Genomic DNA, 20,426 nt, shown 5'->3' on the forward strand with positions numbered 1-20,426 from the left:
AAGAAAGAAATATGAATTATAAGGGATAAATATGTAAATAAGAAAAAAGAAAGAATTTGTTTTATAAAGAAAATAATATAATATAGAAGAGATAAAATAATATAAACGGAATATTCTTTTTTGGTGTAAAAAATAGTGTAATGGGTTGGAGTTACTTGCACCATTTTGGTGTAAAAAATGGTGCTAGGGTTGGAGATGCCCTCAAGATGATTTAACCATGGCATTTTTTCCATTATAATTTGTGTTTTTGACTAAAAAATAAAAATAATTTTTTTTTTAATCTTGTGATTTTAAACCAGTCATTGATATTTTTGTGACTTTAAATTATGTCATTAAGAATAAATAAAATGTAATTGTTTTAGAACGGAAAAGTTTTTTCTGGAAAAATAAGGCAAAAATTTTGTTTAAAATTTGAATTCTTTCTAATGATTTTTTTTTTATATCAAAATCCATTTCTTAGACATTAAATGAGATTGAAATTTTGGAATGAATGGAGTAGTTGAACTCTGATGGTAGTTGCAAACAAGGGAATTGTGATGGTGGAAGTGTGATTAAGGATGAAAAAGGGTGCCTAATTTTTGCTTATTCCTTATATCTAGGCCCAGGTACTAACAATTGGGTAGAAGCTTCTGCTCTTCATTATGGCATAAGATGGTGCATGTTAAATGGAGTGCAGAACATCAATGCTGAGAGTGATTCCAAATTGATTGTTTATTGTGTGAATGGGCAATGTACAATCCTATGGAGGATATCTAAAGAAGTTGAGGAGCTTAAAGAATTCACGATTGTAGTCTTAAGCATTGTTACATAGAGAGCAATTAAGTTGCTGATAAACTTGCCAATTATAGCCATACACTCGCTCATTCTAAAAAATTTCATGAATTTACTGAACTCCCTCCGCAAGTTAGAGGCCTGATGAACATGGATAGATGGTCTTTCCCTTCCTTTCTAAGGATCAAATTGAAGAAAGGCAACATTTTATTTCAACCGCCATGATCATCAAGTTTTTGTATAATAGTAAGGTAGTTAGTACTAGAGGTAACTTTTGTATAAAATGCAGTATTAAAGCATACTTCACAATGTTAATGTGTTCCCAGTTCAAATGCATTTACTTCATCTCAAAATGTAGAAAGATAAGTTTCTCTATCTTTCAAGATGAACTAGGGAGGAGATGTTGTTTGTCCTTCAGCTCAATGTACTCTTTTGGAGATGAATAAAATGTGTTGTTTGTTAAAAAAAAAAACGAATGGAGTATGTGAGGGGGAGGGGGGACGACGTTTCAATGAGGTGGCATAGAGATGGTTAAAATTAAATGATTTTTAATTCAACTTAGTAACTTTGCAATGTGATATAAATTATTTCAAAATACAGCATTAGAGTGAGACAATGAATTTTCACTGTATTTTGTTTATTTAATTGCTAATATATCTGTTTTGTTTCCTTAACTGTATTAAAACAGATCTTGAGATACTTGGAGGTTTTATTTAGTTTTCAAAGGTTATGTCCATTTAATTTGAATATACATTACATCTTGTATACGGTCTAAATCGGAGAGCTCTATTTCAAAGACTTGATCATACCCCGAGCTTGAGTTCGGAAGCTCAGAGTAAGAATCAAAGACTTGATCATACCCTGGTCGGGATGTGTGAACCTCGAGAAGCAAATCGGAGACCCGCCATAATCTGCCACGAGAAAATTATAATTTCGTCAAGAAAGAGTGGGAATTTCTCAAGGACACGTGAGTCAAGTTATAAATTAAGAGAAAAGATTTGTACAAAACAGTACAAGTCCGTACTAGGTTGATATACAACTGTACCAATAAAATTCTTTACCATAATTGAAAATGTACCATATTAAGGTTTTCCCCTTCTATATAAATGGGACCCCAATATTTGTAAAAGACATCTCATTCACTGCAATAGAACATTCTACTTTGCTTTTCTCGTTTATCTGCTCCACAATCGTTCTTCAGGTTTATTATTTTTACTTTATTGTTCATACTTCACTTGCTCTTAACTCACCTCGAGGCCCCCGAGATAATCGAGCTCGAGGTCCCCGTTGCTCTAGCAACACTGGTTTGGTTCATCAATTCTTCTTACTTAAACCTAATATTACTTGTATATTCACTAGTATTGGAATAAATCACATATCTTTAAAACTACAAGTCATTTTTAATTGTTACTCGCGTTTTTTGAGGTAAACAGTTTGGCGCCCACCGAGGGGCTAAAGATTATAGTGATTATTTTAGTGCTAGTTTTCTGATAACACACGTTATTCTTCACACTTTTTCTTATCAAAGATTCTTTGATTTCAGGCTAAGATATGTCTAGCTCAGCAAACGCACTCGTGCATGGAAACGACGGTCTCGGATCCCATGGAGAAAACAGTGCAACAACTGCAGGGACCGGTGTGCCACCGCTAAACCCTGGGGTAGCACCAGCGCTAAACCCCGTCGATGTTGGTTCACACATTGCCGAGAACGTTGATTTGGACACTGATGTCGAAGGAAGTGTACGCGAAGGGGATCAACTTGATGGTCAAAGGACACAGGCTCAAAGAAAAAGAGAAGTTAGTCTACAAGTGATTTTTGAGATGTTTCAAGCACAACAAGTTGCTATCGCCCAGTTACAGAGTCCGTAAAAGACTCCGAGCGTGGCTGGGCCAGAAACCGCTCATCGTGTTGAGCCGGCCCCCGAGAGATCGAGCAACAACGGCCCGGGAACTGACCCCACCATCATGAGAATGCTCAAGGAACTCATAAAGAGGATAGAGTCAAGATTAAAAAGGATTGAGTACAATGAAAAAAAGGTGGAAACATACAAGTCGAGGGTCGACCAAATACTAGGACCACCTCCAGTTTTGAAAGGACTGGACTCAAAGAAGTTCGTGCAAAAACCATTCTCCTAAAGTGCTGCTCCAAAGCCTATACCGAAGAAGTTTCGGATTCCAGACATCCCAAAATACAACGGGACCACTGATCCCAATGAGCACATCACCACATATACTTGTGGCATAAAAGGAAATGATTTGGAAGACGATGAGATTGAATCTGTTCTGCCAAAAATGTTTGGGGAAACTCTGTCTAAGGGTGCCATGATCTGGTACAATAACTTACACCCGAACTCTATTGATTCGTTTTCCATGTTGGCAGACTCATTTTTAAAGGCTCATGCCGGTGCCATAGAAGTCTCAACAAGGAAATCCGATGTATTCAAAATAAAGCAAAGGGAAAACGTGTTGCTGAGGGAATTTTTCTCCTGCTTCTAGTTAGAACGGATAGAGTTACCACTGGTCTCCGATGATTGGGCCGTACAAGCCTTCACTCATGGGCTAAATGAAGGAAATTCAATAGCTTCGAAGCAGCTGAAGTAGAACTTGATCGAGTATCCCGTCGTGACTTGGGCGGATGTGCATAACAGGTACCAATCAAAAATTAGGATCGAGGACGACGAGTTGGAAGCCCCCCCGGGATTAGTTTATCCAAGCAGGTTACTAGCAAAGGAGTCAAGAAATGCACACACAGGGGTCAAGGTCGAATAAGGAAAGATATCAGCCATACGTCGAGGATCGAAGGAACATTTCAAGGCGTAACATACCTCGAAATGATCGAAGAGCAGATCGAGGTCAAAGTTCTCGAGAACTGATGAGAAAAATCGAGTTTGAAAGGAACTTGGGACCGGCAGAGGCACCCCGATTATCGGAGTACAACTTCAGTACCGATGCCTTGGGTATCGTCTCAGCCATTGGCAAAATTAGAGATACTAGATGGCCCAAGCCTATACTGACCGATCCTTCTCAAAGGAACCCCAACTTGATGTGCAAATATCACGGTACTCATGGGCGTAGGACCGAGGATTGCAGTCAGCTTAGAGGGGAGGTAGCCTAGTTGTTCAATGAGGGGCATCTTTGTGAATCAGTGACCGGGCCAAGAACCATTTTTGAGAGAGAGATGCAAATAGGAAGAATGAATCTGAAGAACCTCAACATGTCATCCACATGATCATTGGTGGAGTCGACGTCCCAGAGGGACCTATATTCAAGCGTACCAAAGTATCCATCACAAGGGAGAAACAGAGTCGGGACTACATGCCCGAGGACACCCTCACATTCAGCGAAGAAGATATTGAGGCCTTATCTTAGCCTCACAATGATGCTCTGGTAATTTCTATCCTTTTAAAGAAAGTTCAAGTTAAACATGTTTTCGTGGATTCAGGTAGTTCGGCAAATATAATCAGGTCAAGGGTCGTGGAGCAGCTCGGGTTGCTCGGTCAAATCATACCAGCATCTCGAGTCTTGAATGGCTTTAACATGTTAAGTGAAATGGCAATGAGGGAAATCATACTCCCAGTCAACGTGGCCGGAACCATACAAGATACCAAATTTCATGTCATCGAAGGTGACATGAGGTATAATGCTTTGCTTGGAAGGCCATAGATCCATAGTATGAGGGCGGTGCCATCGACCCTTCAACAGATGATGAAGTTCCCAACAAAGGATGGCGTGAAAACAGTATATGAAGAGCAACATGCAGCTAACTAGATGTTTGCAGTACACAACTTGGCACCGGTATTGACACCATCCACATTAAAAAAGTCAAAGGACTCTATCAAAACTTCTAAATTGACTAACAATGAGGCCGAGTATAAGGCCATGATTGTAGGTATCGAACTAGCCAAGGGCCTTGGAGCAGAGGTCATCGAGGCAAAGTGTGACTCCCTTTTGGTGGTAAATCAAGTAAATGGGAGCTTCCAGGTTCGAGACAATCGAATGCAGAGGTACTTAGACAAACTTCAAGTGAACTGCATCGCTTCGAGGAATGGACACTGGACCATGTACCCCGAGAACAAAATAGCGAGGTCGATGCACTTGCAAACTTGGGGTCATCGATTGAAGAGGATGATATCATCCTAGGAACTGTCGTCCAAGTATCAAGGTCGGTGGTCGAAGAAGGCCATGCAGAAATTAATTCAACAAGTTTAACGTAAGATTGGAGGAATAAGTACACCGACTACTTGAAGCATGGAAAGCTCCCCACTGACTCAAAAGAGTCGAGAGCACTTCGAGCCAAAGCAGCTCGATTCTCACTTGACGAAAATGGAACGTTGTATAGAAGAACCTTCGATTGACCACTAGCAATATGTTTGGGACCCAGGGACACCGATTATGTATTACGAGAAATCCACGATGGTACTTGTGGGAACTATTCTGGTGTCGACTCTTTGGTTCGCAAGGTGATCAGAGCGTGGTATTATTAGGATAACATGGAAACAAATACCAAAGAGTTCGTTCGAAGGTGTGATAAATGCCAAAGATTTGCTCCGATGATCCATCAACCCGGTGAACAACTCCATTTGGTCATATCCCCGACATTCATGAAATGGGGGATGGACATCGTCGACACCCTACCAATGGCGCCATGTAAAGCTAAATTTATTTTGTTTATGACTGATTACTTCTCAAAATGGGTAGAAGCGCAGGCCTTCGAGAAAATGAAGTCATCGACTTCATGTGGGACCACATCATATGTCGGTTCGGGATACCTGCTGAAATAGCATGTGTGGAAAACAATTTATCGGCAGAAAAGTAACAAAATTCCTCGAGGACCATAAAATCAAAAGGGTTCTATCAGCGCCTTACCATCCAAATGCAAATGGTCAAGCTGAGTCCATGAACAGAACCATCATTCGAAACTTAAAGAAAAGGTTAGATGATGCAAAGGGGAAATGGAGAGAAGTGTTGCCCGAAGTGCTATGGTCATATCGAACGACGTCAAAATCGAGCACGGGGGAGACCCTGTTTTCTTTGGTATACGGGTCTGAAGCATTGATCCCAATCGAAGTCGGGGAACCTAGCGTAAGGTTTCAGCATGCAATTGAGGACTCAAATCCCGAAGCTATGAACACTTCTCTCAACTACTAGATGAAAAACGTGAGGCCGCATTAATTCGAATGGCCGCGCAAAAACAAAGGATCAAAAGGTATTACAATAGAAGGACGAACCTTCGATATTTCGGAGTCGGGGACTTAGTCCTAAGGAAGGTCACTCTCAACACTCGAGACCCAAATGAAGGAAAGCTAGGCCCCACTTGGGAAGGACCGTACCGTATCCTCGGAGTCGTAGGGAAAGGATCCTATAAACTTAGCATAATGGAAGGCGAGTAACTACCAAACAATTGGAATGTATCGTTGCTCAAACGCTATTACTATTGAGGTATGACCTTATACCTTTTTTCCATTTGTATTTAAAACTAACTCCTTTGCAGATGTTCGATTGGAAACATCGAGGCACTTTTCAACTCGCCTTGGGTTTTAAATCATGTGTTGCACTCGTTTTCCCTTAGATCGAGTTTTATCCCAAATGGGTTTTACCGGCAAGGTTTTTAACAATGCAACACTTACATGCTACCTAAGGAATATTCAACAAGTATTCAATGTTTCTTTTCAATCAATCTCGAACACTGGGGGGACTCACCCTCGGAGTCTCGAAGAAAGTAATTCATGCCAAGGAAGGCCTCGATAGGGGAATGTTATAATGGGCCAAACAGCCAAATAAACCGTGTCCATATAGAATAGTCGAGCCCCCAGCGGCAAAACATGTACGCATGTATCAATTATTTGAAGAAGCATTTTTAATATATCAAAATACTTTGTGCCTCAAAGAAGTCTACTATTTTCACATTTAACGGCTCTAGGGCCAAAACCCCAAATACTCGGGGACTGTCATCGACAATCGACGCATCGAGTAATCTAACACTCGAACTTATAAGACCTCAAAGAGGCACACTCGAACTTATAAGACCTCAAAGAGGCACACTCGAGCTCACAAGACCTCAAAGAGGCATCCCCTAGATATTAAGGCTAAGGCCATCACATTTGGGGACTAAAGGCTATGGCCATATAAAAGACTATGGTCATATAAAAGGTTACGGAGAAATAATGTGGCTCGGAGACGTCCGACCTCCGCCATAAAACTAAAAAGCCTTCATATACTTCGAAAAAATTAGTTAAATCAGGCTACCATTGGTAAAAGCAAATTATAAGGGGCTTCGATATAATCAACCCTTGAATAAAGCGAAGGCTTCGATAACATCAGCCTTCAAAAAAACTCAAGAGGTATTCGATTAACATTGCATATCAAATTACAAACGAGGTTCCAATCAATCGAACCTTCGAAAAATCCAAATGGGTAAAAAAACACATGCTAAGGCATATAAAATTTTTACTAAGTCTTTTAGCCGAAAAGAGGGAAAGGTTTATAGCCATTTTAGAGGTCGAATTGGCCCTACCTAAATAGCCTAAGGGCCAACCTAAAAGATCCTAAGGGCCAACCTAAAGAGCCTAAAGGCCAATATTTAAAAGAGCTTGAAGGCCAAAGCACACCATGCTCGAGACCTTACCCAGCTCGGATTCAAAAGTCCCAAGCTCAAAATTAGCTCGAAGATCGAACCTTAAATGGTAACCTATTATCGATCGTTGATCAAAACATAAAACTTGAGGGTCTACTCTACCCCGAATTTGATTCAATGTTCGGAGGTTATAGCATCAAAAATCAAGCAAACTTTAAAGGAAAAATCGAGCAACTTTGAAGAAAAATTGAAGGCAAACAATCAAGGAAACTCCTTTATTTTTATATATACAAAAAGATATTACACAGGAGTCCTACAAAGCAAAAAATTACAAAAATATAGAAGAAATTCTACCTACTCTAGAGGGGCATTCCCCCCGGACCTGTCGCTTCCCCGGGGGAAGCTTCTTTGACAGCCTCCTCGTCTTCATCATCTTTGACGTCATCATCATCGTCGGAGGAATCAAATTTGGCATTAGACTCATCTGCCTTAGCTTGCTTTATCTCCTCGGAAAGATCAAAGCCCTTATCATGAACCTCTTCGAGGGTCTCCCTCCTGGATCGGCTTCGGGCATAGTCATTGCTTCTTTTTTCTCGGCCGAAAACTGATAACTAGGGATTTTGACGCATTTTATACTCCTTCTCGCTTATGCATTGATTAGAAATTCATACAAAATAGTCCCAAAAGGCTCACAAGTTGTGCTTCATTGTAGGTTTGATCAACAAAGTGACAAGATGTCAAAGATCAGCTCAAAAGGAGTGAAACTTGCACAAGTGACAAAGACAAGGCAAGCTCAAGCAAAACAAGCCCAGTGCAGCCGCACTACACTTTGTGCGGTCCGCACTGGGATATTCAGAGAGGTCGAAAATCAGGCACAAGCCCAATGCGGCCGCACTAGGATTTGTGCGGTCCGCACTTAAAGCAATGCGGCCGCACTCATTTCTGTGCGGTCTGCAGTGAGGAGAATCAGAGAGATGCTATGTGTGGACCGCACTAGAAGCCTCTGCAGCCGTAATCTGTTCTATGCGGTTCGCATTGCCTGAGTTCAGAGAGTTAGATTTTGAAGTCAAGAGCCCTAGTGAGGCCGCAGTCCATTCTGTGTGGTCTGCATTAACCCCGCAGGGGTATTTTTGTCCAGATTTTCTAGCTTAGTATAAATAGAATCTTTTCCCATCTTTAGGGTATAAGATAGTTTTAGAGGCAGTTGCACTCGTGGGAACAACTTTTGTAGCCATTTTGGGCAATTTTACTTACTTTTCATATTGAATTTTTGTATTTAACTTAGCAATTAATTAATATGTGTTTATCTTCATCCATTTCTTTGTTTCTTTCTTCAAATATGAGTAGCTATACCCATTAGCTAGGGTTGTGGCTCAACCCTAGTGTGGGTAATTGATGGGTATTGTATTTTAGGGCTAGATTGACTATGGGTGCTTGTTATTTGGACCAATTTCATGGTTAATTGGTGAATTAGTGGTTGCAAACACTAGTTTGTTCTTAGTTGACTTGGGCTCTGCTTGATAAAGAGAGCCTAAGTCTCCGAAATTGGTCCAACAAGGAATTGAGGCATAATCAAGAGATTGATAGCCCCAATTGAAGGGTTAAACCTCGAGAGAGTAATACCCGACTTGAACCCTAGTTGCTTATGCAAAATTGCATACCCAGTTGGTCTTGAGAAAGTCAATTCGGGCGAAATCACTCGAACCACCGAGAGGTGTAGAGTGGGTAAAATAGTGCAACGGTTATCTCATACTCCCCAATTATGTCAATCGTGCCTTATATGCAATGACCCGTCAATTGACCACCTAGACGGAAGTCACTACCCTAGTGCCTTTTAAACCATTTGATACAACTTGCAATATTAACTCTTAGCTTAATCTAGTTGCATTTACAATTTGTTGTTTGATAAAGGTAGAATTATAACGAAAACCCCAAAAATTATTAGAAGAGTAATTTGGAACAAATACGCAATCCTAAACTAGATAGATACTCGATTCCAATTCTAGCTCTCTGTGGATATCGATCCCGACCCAAAATTGGGTAAAAGCTATTGTGACCCTCTCTTGCTACTTATTAGTAGTGCAAAGTTGGAAGCGATTAGAAACCTCCCTCAACTCCATCTGAGCATCGACATCATCCTTTAAATAGATGGCCACCGCCCTATCTGAAGAATAAAAACTTATAATTGAGAAAAGACGCCGAGCCTCCTCGAAGATTAAGCTTGCATCCGCTGGGTCGGCCTCATCGACCCCGACAAAGTAACCCCAGAAGGGGTCATTTTCACTCGGGACTCCACCTAGCTCGGACGTCTTCAAGTTTTGAGCATCCATAATGGTATCCTCAGAGAAGGATAGAAACGACGAGGGTTAACCTACTGTTATGGCCTCAGGGAGATCACCAGAGGCGCTCTGTTCAGGTAGAAGTGCTTCGAAGCTCACTCCCTTTGGAGTATTTCCAGAAGTCCGAGAAGCAATTGTCGCGCCAGGTGATGTAGGGCCTTCATCCCTCTTTTCTTTTAAAGTTCCTTCCTCGAGACTAGGGGCCCCGATCTCAGCATGCTTGATAGCCTCGGAAGATTTCCTGGTTCGAGCCACTAGCGTCGGACCCTCCACCTCGTCACTGTCATCGTCCATGAACTGGTGGACCAAGTCAACATCCACGTTGATGACGACACTTTTCTAACGCCTCCGAGCGGACTCTGCTTGGATTTGAGTGTCCTCATTTTTCGAGGACCTTTTTCTCTTGTTATCCTTCTTTGACTTTAGAGCCGAAAATCCTACTTCCTCCCCGGAAGGGGGCGGCCTCATCTCGAATAACTCACCAATACTTGTGATAGAGGAATCAAGTCACATAAAGAAAGACATTCTTAATGAGTAAAGAAACAATATGACGCGTACCGTGGTGTTTCTCTTCCCACTTGCCCTTCGACAAGTCCCGCCATTTGCGTTTGTCGTATGGTGATTGCATTAGGCATCCACACAACCGTTGCGGAGAGGGGAAATGAGTAATTATGCGAAGTTTAGCAAAATTTATGGAAAAGAACTAAATCGAAGAATTCCACTCACGTTTGAAGTTCCATTCCTCGGGGAACGACAAGAACTCTTCGGGAATAATATCGGCGGTCCTCACTCGGATGAACCGGCTCATCCAACCTCGATTATTGCCTTCGTCATTACTGGCGAAAAAGGATTTGGTTAATCGGTGTTAGAGTTTGATTAAACCTCGAAAATGTTGAGGTCGATATAATTAGATGAGGTGGCTGAGGGTGAACTCGAGCCCGGCCTTTTTCGCTAAAGAATCGCATCATTATTATGATCCGCCAAAAGAACGGATGAATCTGGCCTAGGGTTACTTGATATCTTCGGCAGAATTCAAGCGTGAGCGGGTCGAGGAGACCCAGCGTAAAGGGGTATGTATATACACTCAGGAACCCTTCTACGTAAGTTGTGATGTGCTCCCCTAGAGAAGGTATTTGCAAAACGAACTTCTCTTCCCATTTACACTCTCTTCTCACAACATCGAGGTGTTTTTCCTCAATTGACCTTATGTATCTCGATGAATGCTCTCGACGGTCGGCGATGTCGGGAGGGTTCTCGACTATAAAGTACTTCGTTAAGGAAAATTTCTTGGTATGATCTCGTGAAGCACATGCGGCTTACCACTGGTCGGACGGGAAGTAGAAGTAGAGTTTCCTTTTTTCTGAAGAATGGACTTGGAAGTTTTTGCCATCAGTTCTTTAGAAAAAGAAGGAAGAAATGAATGAACCAGCGAGGTTTTGAGACAATATAGCAGAGGAACTGGTGGTGAAAAGGAAACGAATAGAGGAAAATAGGTGTTGCAAGGTGGGAAAGTCCTTAAAGAGAAGAGAAAACAAGTATATATAGAGGAAGGCGACGACTGTTCATTAATATTGATGGCCGGCCATCTCTGACGTGCACTTAATGCTTTTGGGGAAGAGAACCAACGGGACGCTTCAGTCATTTCAACGCTTACGTCATAAGAGTGATGCCATCATAAAGGACTTGGGAATTGAAATCATTTCATATCATTTCATTCTAAGAAACACGGGGACTATCTGTATACGGTCTAAGTCGGAGAGCTCAATTTCGAAGACTTGATCATACCCCAAGCCTGAGTTCGGAAGCTCGGAGTAAGAATCGAAGACTTGATCATACCCTGGCCGGGATGTGTGCATCTCGAGAAGCAAATCGGAGACCCGCCATAATCTGCCACGAAGAAAGTATAATTTCGATGACACTCAAGAAAGAGCGTCACGTGAGTCAGGTTATAAATTAAGGGATAAGATTTGTATGAAATAGTACAAGTCCGTACTAGGTTGTTATACAGCTGTACCAATAAATCTTTTTATCATAATTGAAAATGTACCATATTAGGGTTTTCCCCTATAAAGGGGACCCCAATCTTTGTAAAAAGAGATCTCATTCACTACAATAGAACATTCTACTATGCTTTTCTCATTTACTGTGCTCCACAATTATTCTTCAGCTTTATTGTTTTTACTTTATTATTCATACTTCACTTGCTCTTAACTCACCTCGAGGCCCCCAAGATAATCGAGCTCGAGGTCCCCGTTGCTCTAGCAATACTGGTTTGGTTCATCAATTCTTCTTACTTAAACCTAATATTACTTGTATATTCACTAGTATTGCAATAAATCACATATTTTTAAAACCACAAATCATCTTTAATTGTTACTCACATTTTTCAAGATAAAAACATCTGTCTTTATGCAGGTAACGGTAAAAGATTAGTAATTTTATTGAACAGTAACGTGGGCTTAGGATATAATTTTTCAAATATTTATTTTTATTTCAAGCAATCTTTCCTGGTCTCTCTTGATTTTATAACAAGTGAATAGTACTATAATGATGAGTTTTATACCAATTTTGAACAACTAACATTGTATTATTAATGCAGAATTTTAGAAAGGTATTATAGTAACTTGTACATGCAATCAAATGAGCTACACCTAGATTTTAGTTGAGACAATAACACCATGTATTAAAGCAAGCAAATTAACAAGTAGAAGACAAAAAACTACCACTAAATTTAAATCGTTGGGCAAAAATCATCTAGTATTGGAGTTGTGATAAGATATTAGAATAATTTTTATGACATAATTTCTTCCTTTATTAAGTTCAAAATACGACAACTTGTACTTATTGAAAATTTTATTTATAAATCAACCGCCCAATTTAATATTACTAGTTTTGTGATTTTATATATATATGAGTGTAAATTTGAATATGTGGTGCTTGATTTATACTATTGTCATTATCCTCAACCCATATTGCAGCAATTTCTGATGAAGTTGGCAAATTATATACTCGTTGATCTAAACCAGGATCACATTTGAGTCCAATATGGAAGTTTTGTAGCTCGGGAATATCTATCAAAGATCGAATAAAAAAGGAGTATGGGTTAACTCTGAATATATCTATTAGCTCTCTCACTATAGATTTATTAACTTTGTTAGAGCATGCCATTCTATTTGCTAACTCATTGTTGTTGTCGTAAAAGTATAGATTTCTTAGGTTTTTTTCTCCGGGATACAAATCGTCTATTAGGTGATACATCCGTCCTTGAACTCTGAAAGTATAGATACCACGATTCCTTCTCGCTAAGTCTGTATCATAGTTTACACCAAGTGATGTAAATGAAAACGAATTATTATATGTTCTGATGTATGTCCGAAAGTGTTGGGATTTTTCATTATTCTCGAAATATAGATCATGTAGCTTAGCGGGCATTCAATGTGAAATTATCTTAATTGTACCATTGCTACAACAAAATCCAGCATATTCATATTCAAATCTTTTCGCAGAGCAGAATTTACAGCTGAGAACCTTTTTTAATGGTATATAGTCTGATCGTAGTTTAATATTCATAGCAGTTGTGTTATTTTGATTGCGACCTGCACGTTCTAGAAGTTGTAACATTCCGATCTTAGTTGTATCATATTGTTCATTTGGTGCAGCTGATGTTGAACCTAACAGATAAATAGTCTTTTAGTGAACAATAGTATATCTTGTATATTGGCATAAGCTTATGGTAACTTTCAGTAATTTGCCTTTCTCATAAGTGGAAAAAGGATTTTCTTTGTCAAAAGCAGGGAATGTTGGAAAGATTGTGACGTCACTATATACAGATAGGCAGTAAGCACAACAGATGTTCACAATATTAAATTTATGATACATATTCATGCACACACAAAAATTTCAGTTGCACTAAATAATGAAACAATTGCGCATACTATAGAGATTGCGATACAAAATTGATATACTAACCTGTTTTGAGAGTAGAGCAAGAGTCCTTTGTAGACGTACACTGGAGATGTCCTGATGTTGTTGTTATCTCAGTAGGAATGATAGAAGTCGCTCTTTCAAAGGGATTATGTTTCAGCACCTGCTTTGTAGGTACCTCTTGTAATGCTAAGGCACTCTTTTCATTCGCCATCTTAAGTTTATATTGTTCACGTCGTTTAACATTTCGATCTAGACATTTTTTTTCCAAAGCATGGACGCTTGTTTGTTTGTCTATAGTCCATCGATATTCAAATTTCGCGCTCCCAAATATGCGTTGGTGCAAGACCTACAGTAAAAAATTCATTAAATAGAAAACACTTGATGAAACTCAGTGTTAATTTAATTTCAGGAACTCACATTACCTGATGCGATAAAAACTTTACCAAAACAAAAATACAAATTAGGAACTATTGAAAACAACATCAACACCGAAATTTTAATTTCTTGGATTTAAAAGATAGAGAAGAAGAATGAAATTAACATTACGACAAAAATCTGAAGTGCAATTATCACAGCAAATCAAGACAACATATGCAAATGCTTTTTAAAGAGATAGGAATATGACAGAATCATGTCTTCATAGATAATTTTTATTTTGTGATTAGACACCCAGGCTTTGTGAAACTTATACTCTTAATGGTGCCAATCAAAGCTTTTGTTCAGGGTGTCTCCCTGTTTCTTGTACGAAAATATTTTTCTCGGTAAAATAGAGCCAGTAATTACATTTCCATCTCATTCAAATAGTTCCAACAAAAGAATCCAAACACCCACAAAAATCTTGATTCAAATAACCTCTCAAAACAGAGAAAATTCGTTTGTTTAGCTCTTTGTAATCACGCCGAAGCCCATTTAAATCTCCAGAAATTTCCTCAATCCTTAAGAGATTATAACGAAGCAGCCGAAATCGAAAATAACCTCTCAGGAAATCCCTCTGTTTAACTCTTTGTAATAGCGCCGAAAGCCTTAAGAGATTGTAACGAAGCATCTAAAATTGAAAACACCCGTTTCAAGACGCTGCTTAGACTTAAGACTGTTTTAAGCAAATAAGTCTTGATCCCAATTGGTTTGAAAATTCTGAAACTCTTAATGGGTATTTAGAGAAAGTGTGAAAAGCTTGAATTTTTATCAAGAACGGGAATTTTATGAATTGTTAATCAACAAAAATCGAGGAGGAAAAGGAGCAAAATAAAAGGGGACATACAAGTATTTGGATAAATCAAACTCTCACATTCGTCAACAACTATGATGTAATCACAAGGGCAGAAATTCAATTAATACAGTATGAACGACATCGGGAAAATAGAGAAAGATGAATTCTAACAACTAACCAATTCAGATGTGGAGGAGAACGAAACCAGCCGAACAGTTTGTTGATCTGCCAAAAATTAACCCTAGAAGCTCGAAAAGACAAATGTGGAGAAGAAGAAGCCAATCGCACAATAACACTTCTAACAGTAGAAATTTTGATAGGATCAGTGTTTCGAGCAGAGTTGAAATTAGAAGATGCAACAGTGGTTCAAGAGTTTAGTTACCTGGAATTGTTAGTGTGAGCAGCTTATTTTTTACCATGTTTGAATTTATTCCTACTTTTCTCTACTCACTACCCACTTTCTCCACTTTCTCTACTCACTACCCACTTTTTCCATTTTGCCCACTCATGTTCCCACTCTCCCTATTGATGTTCCTCACTCTCCCCAAAATATTTCCTCCACTCACACCATTCACAACCTTAAGACACTCATCAACTCTCTCTCCTTAAAAAAGAAGCATAAATACCAGCTCCATTCTCTCCATTAATAACAAAAGCTGAAATACACGGCCATCACCCCCGGACCCTCCCACGATTCTGCTTCATCTTCTTCAAAACGACCCCTACTCTCTTCATCAACTACAGACACCAACAGACCCCATTCCCGTCGTTCTTCTTCCTCCATCTTCAAAACACAAAGAGCTTCAACTCCATCACCCCCGGACCCTCCCACGATTCTGCTTCATCTTCTTCAAAACAAACCCCAATCCCAAAAAGAGTTAAAAAGCTAAAGCAAAAATCGATCAGATCCCTCACCTTAGGAAAATACAAAGAAGACCCAAAAACGGCGCAACCCCCCCCCCCCCCCCCCTGCTTCGATCTTCTCCTTCATTTTCTCCAAGTTCAACGTCAGACCCGCTCATTTTCCATTTTCTTCTGAAATTTCTTTCTTCATCCTTGAAGGTCCAGCCATGGAACTCAGCTCACCTTCCTCATTTTAACTCTCAAAAACCCAGCCTTACCTCCTTCTCCAAACAGCCCTGAAACGCCATCCTCTCAGCCAATACTCCATTAAAACCAACTCAAGTGAAGCTCCGAAAAACATCCCTGAAAGCAAGCTCAAAATTGACCTCAAATCAGCCCCAAAATGGTTGTGTTACTGCTGAAAAATCAGTCATGGAACAACCTTGAAACAAAGCTAGCTTAAGATTTACTCCTTTGCTCCACTTTTCTGGAAATTCAAGTGCGAACAAGTTTGAGAAGTGTTGGTTTGCTGCTGTTGTTTCTGCCGAATTCATGGCTAGCTCCAGCCTTAGTTCTTCAGCCTTTATTGGGTTTTTCTGTTCGGTTTTGTTCTGGCAGTGAGGTAAACACAAGAAAACCCCTGTTACTCTGTTTGAATTCCATATGGAAAAGCCAATTTGTTCATCTTTTATTTGGGTTCAAATGTATAGATCTATCGTGTGTATCTGTTGGTTTTGTTTTGAATTGTTCTCTCTTTTAGACCAAAGAACCGTGTATCCTCTAATCAATGACCAGATGGTTTCCAAGTCTAAGTTTTTGTTTGTTAATAGCCTTTTGTACTGAATTTTACCTTACTGTTGGTGGTATGTTGTCCTTTGTGACAAATAAATGGATGTAAGTGATTCATAAGGGATTTGTGGTTGCTTAAATTAGGAGCAGTGTTGAATAATGAAAATTTAGAATTTGCAGTAAAAAGCTCCAGGTTGTTTTTGGTTTTCGCACTCGATTCCAAATGCAGGAAAATTAAGTGATTTATGAACATCTTTAGTAGAGTGCGATCTTTTGTAAAATTAGTCACTAAAGTATAAGTATTTTATTTTATTGGATTAAATATTTCTTGTATCATGTTAATATATTCACGTAAAGCGTTTTGATTGCTTGATTAGAATAATTAATATCAAATTGGGTTTAGACGCCAAGCTATTCCTTTAGAAACAAAGAACGAGTTCTGGTTCATACGGGTAAAAAATGAACCGTAAGGGTTATGGGTCCAAGGGGCGGGCCGGGCCGGGTTAGTGTTTTTATTTTTTATTTTTTTGTATTTTGTATAACTATTGTAATTTATATTAATATAAAGTAAAAATATAAAGAATACAATGAAGATGGGAAAAAATTGCACTTATAAATTGCAAGTGCTACATTTATTTCAAAATTCAAACTTACAAATTGAAAGGTTTACATTTAACAAGTAAATTAATGAAAAAAGAGTAAATTCAAAGGTTTTGCATTGTCTTAGACCCTAAAACCTTAATAAATAAATAAAATAAAAATGAATAGCTTTTAAACTGGGCCGGTTAACCGGTTGAATAGTAAGTTACGTTGACGGGGTTTGACCGGTCCGGTTAACCGGTTGACAAAATGTGAACAGACCAAACCCGCCTACCCCTTTAACCCAGCCCAACCCGGCCTTCTTGTACCGGTCTGGGCCGTTCCGGAAACGGGCTAACCCGGCCCGTTAGACACCCATAGATAATATTGTGTCAAACTAAGATAGTAATTTTTTAATCTTTTATATATACTTAGAAAACGAATAAAATTAATTTTTATATTTTTATTTATAGCAGTCAAATAAAGTTTTAACATCAAATATTATTATATATATCATTATTCATCATAAACGACAAAAGTTTACTTTTTTAGTTCTCAAGATCGCGCGGACTAGTCCCTCGCCTATGCACATTAGGACTAGTAGCCGTTGCTTACTAGTCCCTCGCCTATGCACGTCTTGCGTTATTTCTTTGCTTAGTATTACATCTAATCGCTGTTCTCCTTTGAAAATTATGCCATTTCTCTCTTGCCATATGTAGTACAGAATCATAGACTTTTCTGTTTGTGTGAAAGGATTCTTAATGCTCGTGATGAGGAGATAGCAGCAATGAATGTTCAAATTGAGCTTTTAAGGAAACAACTGTAAGAATAACTCTTTTATAGCTCTTCTAAGTTTATTCAAGCGTTTTAGGCTAATCAGAGCTATGGTTTTATTGTTTTTTTTACAGTGCTGAGGTTGAGATTGTTGCTCCTGCCCCGGTTGAGATTGTTGCTCCTCCCCCGGTTGAGGTTGTTGCTCCTGCCCCGGTTGCGGTTGAGGTTGTTGCTCCTGCCCCGGTTGCGGTTGAGGTTGTTGTTCCTGCCCCTTTTCAGTCGGGTGTACGTCGGAGGTATTGTCATTGTCTTTGGTAATTTTTCCTAGGGTAGATTAGAAATCACTTGCTAAAATGTCTTATGATAAGCAGGTTCCTGGTTGAAGATGTTGCTGAGCCCGCTGGAGCTGCTGCGCCTGCTGGAGCCGGGTCTGATTCAGACTCGATGTCTGTGGCATCGCCACCAGATGACAAAACTGGTGATCCTGATTATCGGCCTTGATAATCAGGATGGGGCTGATAATCAGGATGCGGCTTTATGAGTATTGGTACTGCTTCAGACTCAAGTGTTGTTAAATTCTGTTTGTTTTTCTAATATAGAACAAGACATGGATGTAAAGGATATCTTTTAACCATATTGCTAGTAGATCTGTTTAGTCATGAGAAACAATAGTACCATAGAACAGGAATGCATGAGAAATAGATTTTGGGATTAACTTCGTTTAGAGGGTCCTCTCTATTGGCACCTGGTGTTTTAAAATATATAGTGTTTTTACTTGTGAGGTGCTTTGTTATGTTATTTAGTATTTACTAATTAACTTTCATGATGTGAAACCTGATGTTAAAGACAACTAATTCATTGATCAAATGATGAAGCATTGTTTATCTTGCTAATTCTTGCTATTTGTCAGAATGTGTTCATGCTATTTCCATGTTCCTAGGGAAAGACTTTCCCATGTGCACTAATTGCATCCTATTTTGTAGAGTAAACTACCCTACACAGTACACACCCGTTAATATCCTAATATTATTTAAACCCTTGCTTCATTTATTTTTAATAATAGTATATAAAAAGACTAAACTAACCTTGTAAATGGTACAATTGTATCAGATCGCGTGATCATTGAACATATAGCTTCAACTTCAATTTTTTTTTGGTTCACGTATCTTCTTCCTGTTTTTCCAATAAATGCCTTCCTCAACCAATTGACGAGCCAGAGGGAAATATGGTAGCACAAGTATGCTGGTATATTTCCTAGGCTCAGAGTCCCTGAGGGCCATTGGCGCACTATCCAAAACTCGATGGATAATGGTTTCGCCCCTCTACCCTTCTCCATTTAAAAATAAAAGTCGAAGAAGACAGCAAAATTCAGAATTTTGGAGATGCAAAGTATGTTTTTGGTGGAGAATACAAGAATAACTCCGGAGCTATGGCAATCTAAAAGATGACCGAGGCTAAAAAATTCGAGGCAATGAAAGTAAAATACTGGGTATAATGCAAAGAGTTTGAAAATATTTAATGTTTTTGTACATTAGAAATCTTTGTAATCTTTAAATTTAAAAGTATACGGTTGGTTTTGTCAGATAAAGTCTTTTAATAATGGGACTTAAAATCTCTTGGTTGGCAATAAAGTTGCTGATTTGATTTTCCTAATAGAAGATACGTTATTTTTTTAACCTAGTGTTATTTATTTCAAATGATTTTACATTTTTGTACGTTATACGAAAGCATTAATGATTGCTGAAAGGCTAAAAAAGTCCATCAATTTACAAGGGTATTTTTGTGCTTCATTCTTACTCCTTGGATTTCATACTTATAAAAAAACTAATTTTAACGTACGCGCTTTGCGCGTGTACCCTATTTTAATGAGTAAAAACTTATTTAAAATTTGTCTTTGTGTTCTAAAATAAAATATAATTTCTTGAAAATGATGAATGTTGGTCGTGTATTGTTAACTCTATAATGACAGAAATTGTCCAACATAAGTACTCAATTATCAATCAATAATTCAACTTAAAATTTACTTCAATGGCTGAATTGGAATTGGAAGAGCGTATTTGATTTTGAAGTGTCATTATTCAAATCAGATTTGTACTTCAATAGTATTACCTAATACCATATTTTAAATATTTAACTATAGTAATATTCTTATTCAATAAGAATTCCTTTTCAAATAGTAAACAATCCATTAGGTAAAAAAAAAAATTCACGAATGACATGTTCCCGAAAAAAACAAATGAAAATATTTTGTAAATCTCAAATAATTAAAAATCATTATATACCATAAATAATTTTAAATCAAAATGCAAAGCCATAATTGTAGTCAAGAAACCTACCTATATTCAACTAAACTTAACCTCATTTAAAAATGCCAAAATATCTCATAAATTATTTTGTTAGAATAATTGATAATTGTTTCATATAAATCAGAATGTATAAAAGTTTATAAAAAGACTTTGACCATCTCCGTTATTATCCAAAACCTCATACTTCCTCTTTCATTGATCTTTTTAATATTTTATTTATTTATTTTGTTTATAGTCTATATATAGCTTAATGTAAGATTTTTAGAAGGTAAAATTTTAATGATTTTAAAGTTCTACATATAACGACTTTTGAT

At 38.4% G+C, this 20,426-nt stretch overlaps 1 protein-coding gene and 1 long non-coding RNA gene across 3 annotated transcripts; one reads left to right on the forward strand and one right to left on the reverse strand.

The window, feature by feature from the left end:
- Positions 1 to 1,382: 1,382 nt before the first annotated feature.
- LOC107777842 (uncharacterized) lies at positions 1,383 to 15,342 on the reverse strand. 2 transcript variants are annotated; one of them, XR_001646272.2, is made up of 4 exons: positions 15,204 to 15,342; positions 15,000 to 15,119; positions 13,654 to 13,957; positions 1,383 to 1,682 (listed from the first exon to the last, which is right to left on the reverse strand). It is a non-coding gene; the product is annotated as an uncharacterized LOC107777842 (long non-coding RNA). The 2 variants fall into 2 exon arrangements; XR_001646273.2 differs by lacking the exon at positions 1,383 to 1,682 and adding an exon at positions 8,371 to 11,571.
- Positions 15,343 to 16,147: 805 nt separating this feature from the next.
- Positions 16,148 to 18,587, forward strand: LOC107777841 (uncharacterized). The gene is made up of 4 exons (XM_016597992.2): positions 16,148 to 16,286; positions 17,786 to 17,854; positions 17,941 to 18,102; positions 18,178 to 18,587. Exons 2-4 carry the CDS (start codon positions 17,820 to 17,822, stop codon positions 18,305 to 18,307), a joined length of 327 nt encoding a protein of 108 aa, XP_016453478.2. The 5' UTR covers positions 16,148 to 16,286; positions 17,786 to 17,819; the 3' UTR covers positions 18,308 to 18,587.
- Positions 18,588 to 20,426: the final 1,839 nt, after the last annotated feature.

The sequence above is a fragment of the Nicotiana tabacum genome, chromosome 13 (assembly GCF_000715075.1).
Source record: "Nicotiana tabacum cultivar K326 chromosome 13, ASM71507v2, whole genome shotgun sequence".
NCBI classification, from domain to species: domain Eukaryota; kingdom Viridiplantae; phylum Streptophyta; class Magnoliopsida; order Solanales; family Solanaceae; genus Nicotiana; species Nicotiana tabacum.

Coding starts and splice junctions, on each gene's coding strand:
- LOC107777841 (XM_016597992.2), top strand. CDS start 17,820: ATGAATGTTCAAATTGAGCTTTTAAGGAAACAACT. Junction 17,855..17,940: donor GAGCTTTTAAGGAAACAACT/GTAAGAATAACT, acceptor TTTTTTTTACAG/TGCTGAGGTTGAGATTGTTG. Junction 18,103..18,177: donor CAGTCGGGTGTACGTCGGAG/GTATTGTCATTG, acceptor TATGATAAGCAG/GTTCCTGGTTGAAGATGTTG.